At 76.3% G+C, this 1,005-nt stretch overlaps 2 protein-coding genes across 2 annotated transcripts in view; one reads left to right on the top strand and one right to left on the bottom strand.

Annotated features, from left to right (window-relative positions):
• The window catches only part of DFNB31 (deafness, autosomal recessive 31), an 86,829-nt gene extending 85,927 nt beyond the window's left edge, over positions 1-902 (bottom strand). The window contains exon 1 of the mRNA XM_010571138.1: positions 3-902. Coding sequence (XP_010569440.1) covers positions 3-902 — 900 coding nt within the window. The remainder of the gene's footprint in view (positions 1-2) is intronic.
• ATP6V1G1 (ATPase, H+ transporting, lysosomal 13kDa, V1 subunit G1) overlaps positions 901-1,005 on the top strand; it is a 3,725-nt gene continuing 3,620 nt past the window's right edge. The window contains exon 1 of the mRNA XM_010571137.1: positions 901-1,003. Coding sequence (XP_010569439.1) covers positions 901-1,003 — 103 coding nt within the window. The remainder of the gene's footprint in view (positions 1,004-1,005) is intronic.

Raw genomic sequence — 1,005 nt, 5'->3', positions numbered from 1 at the left:
GCCCCGCCCCGCCGCGGCGGGCCAATCAGCGTCTCCTCCGAGACAGGGAGCCGCGGCGGGGCGGGGGGGCCGCAGCGGCCCGCGAGCCCACTCAGTTTCGAATTCCGCCGGTGAGCCGAGCGCCTGTCCAATAGGGCGGCAGAAGCGAAGCCGCGTCCTGCTCGGGCCCCGCTCCCGGGGGCGGGGCCGTTAGCTTCCCCGCCTAGCGGTTGGTCGGCGGGAACGGCCGCTCCGTGACGCCCGCGCCGGTTTAGTTGATTGGTTACGCTCAGGCGCGAAATGTAACGCGGGAAAATCTGGGGCTTGGCCTGGGCTGTGGGCGCGGAGGGGTCGCGGCGGCGGCTCCGGCTCCTCCTCGGGCATCGCCGGGACCGGAGCTGCCAGCGGGGCCGGCGCCGCTTCGGAAAGGTGCGGGGAGGCTGCGGCTGCTTCACCCCGGTCGTTGCTATGGCCGGGGTCCGCCGCTGACTTTGCGGATCCGCTCGGGGCTGGCCGCGGAGGTGGGGGGGGGGAAGGCACCGAGACCCCGCCGGGAGCCGCCGTCCCCGGCGATGAGCGGCTGAGGCGGGCCCGGGCGGCGACAGGTGGCGGCGACCGCGGGACCTCCGTGCCGCTCCGCAACCCCCCCCACCCCGGGACGCGGGCTCGGACAGCGGGGCTGAGCCGCCGCGGAGCGCCCCCGCCGCCTCGCTCCCCGCTTCCCGCGCCGCTGCCCGCCAGGGGTCGGCGATGGCGGAGCGGCTGCCGCCGGCTCCCCCGGTGATTTTTTGCCAGGGCTCCCCGAAGCGCGTCCTGGTTTCTGTTATCAAAACCACCCCGATCAAGCCCTCCTCGCGGGGGGGCGGCGAGGAGCCGGTGGCCGCCCCGCCCGTCCCCACCAGCCCCGGCTTCAGCGACTTCATGGTCTACCCCTGGCGCTGGGGCGAGAACGCCCACAACGTGACCCTCAGCCCCGGCGGCACCGCCGCCCCCTCGGCCCTCCCGCCGCCCCGCGGGGGAGCGGGC

The sequence above is a fragment of the Haliaeetus leucocephalus genome, unplaced genomic scaffold (genome assembly GCF_000737465.1).
Source record: "Haliaeetus leucocephalus isolate CR32 unplaced genomic scaffold, Haliaeetus_leucocephalus-4.0 Scaffold306, whole genome shotgun sequence".
NCBI lineage: Eukaryota > Metazoa > Chordata > Aves > Accipitriformes > Accipitridae > Haliaeetus > Haliaeetus leucocephalus.
The sequence above is the reverse complement of the archived record's forward strand: the minus strand, read 5'-3'. Positions and strand labels throughout refer to the sequence as shown.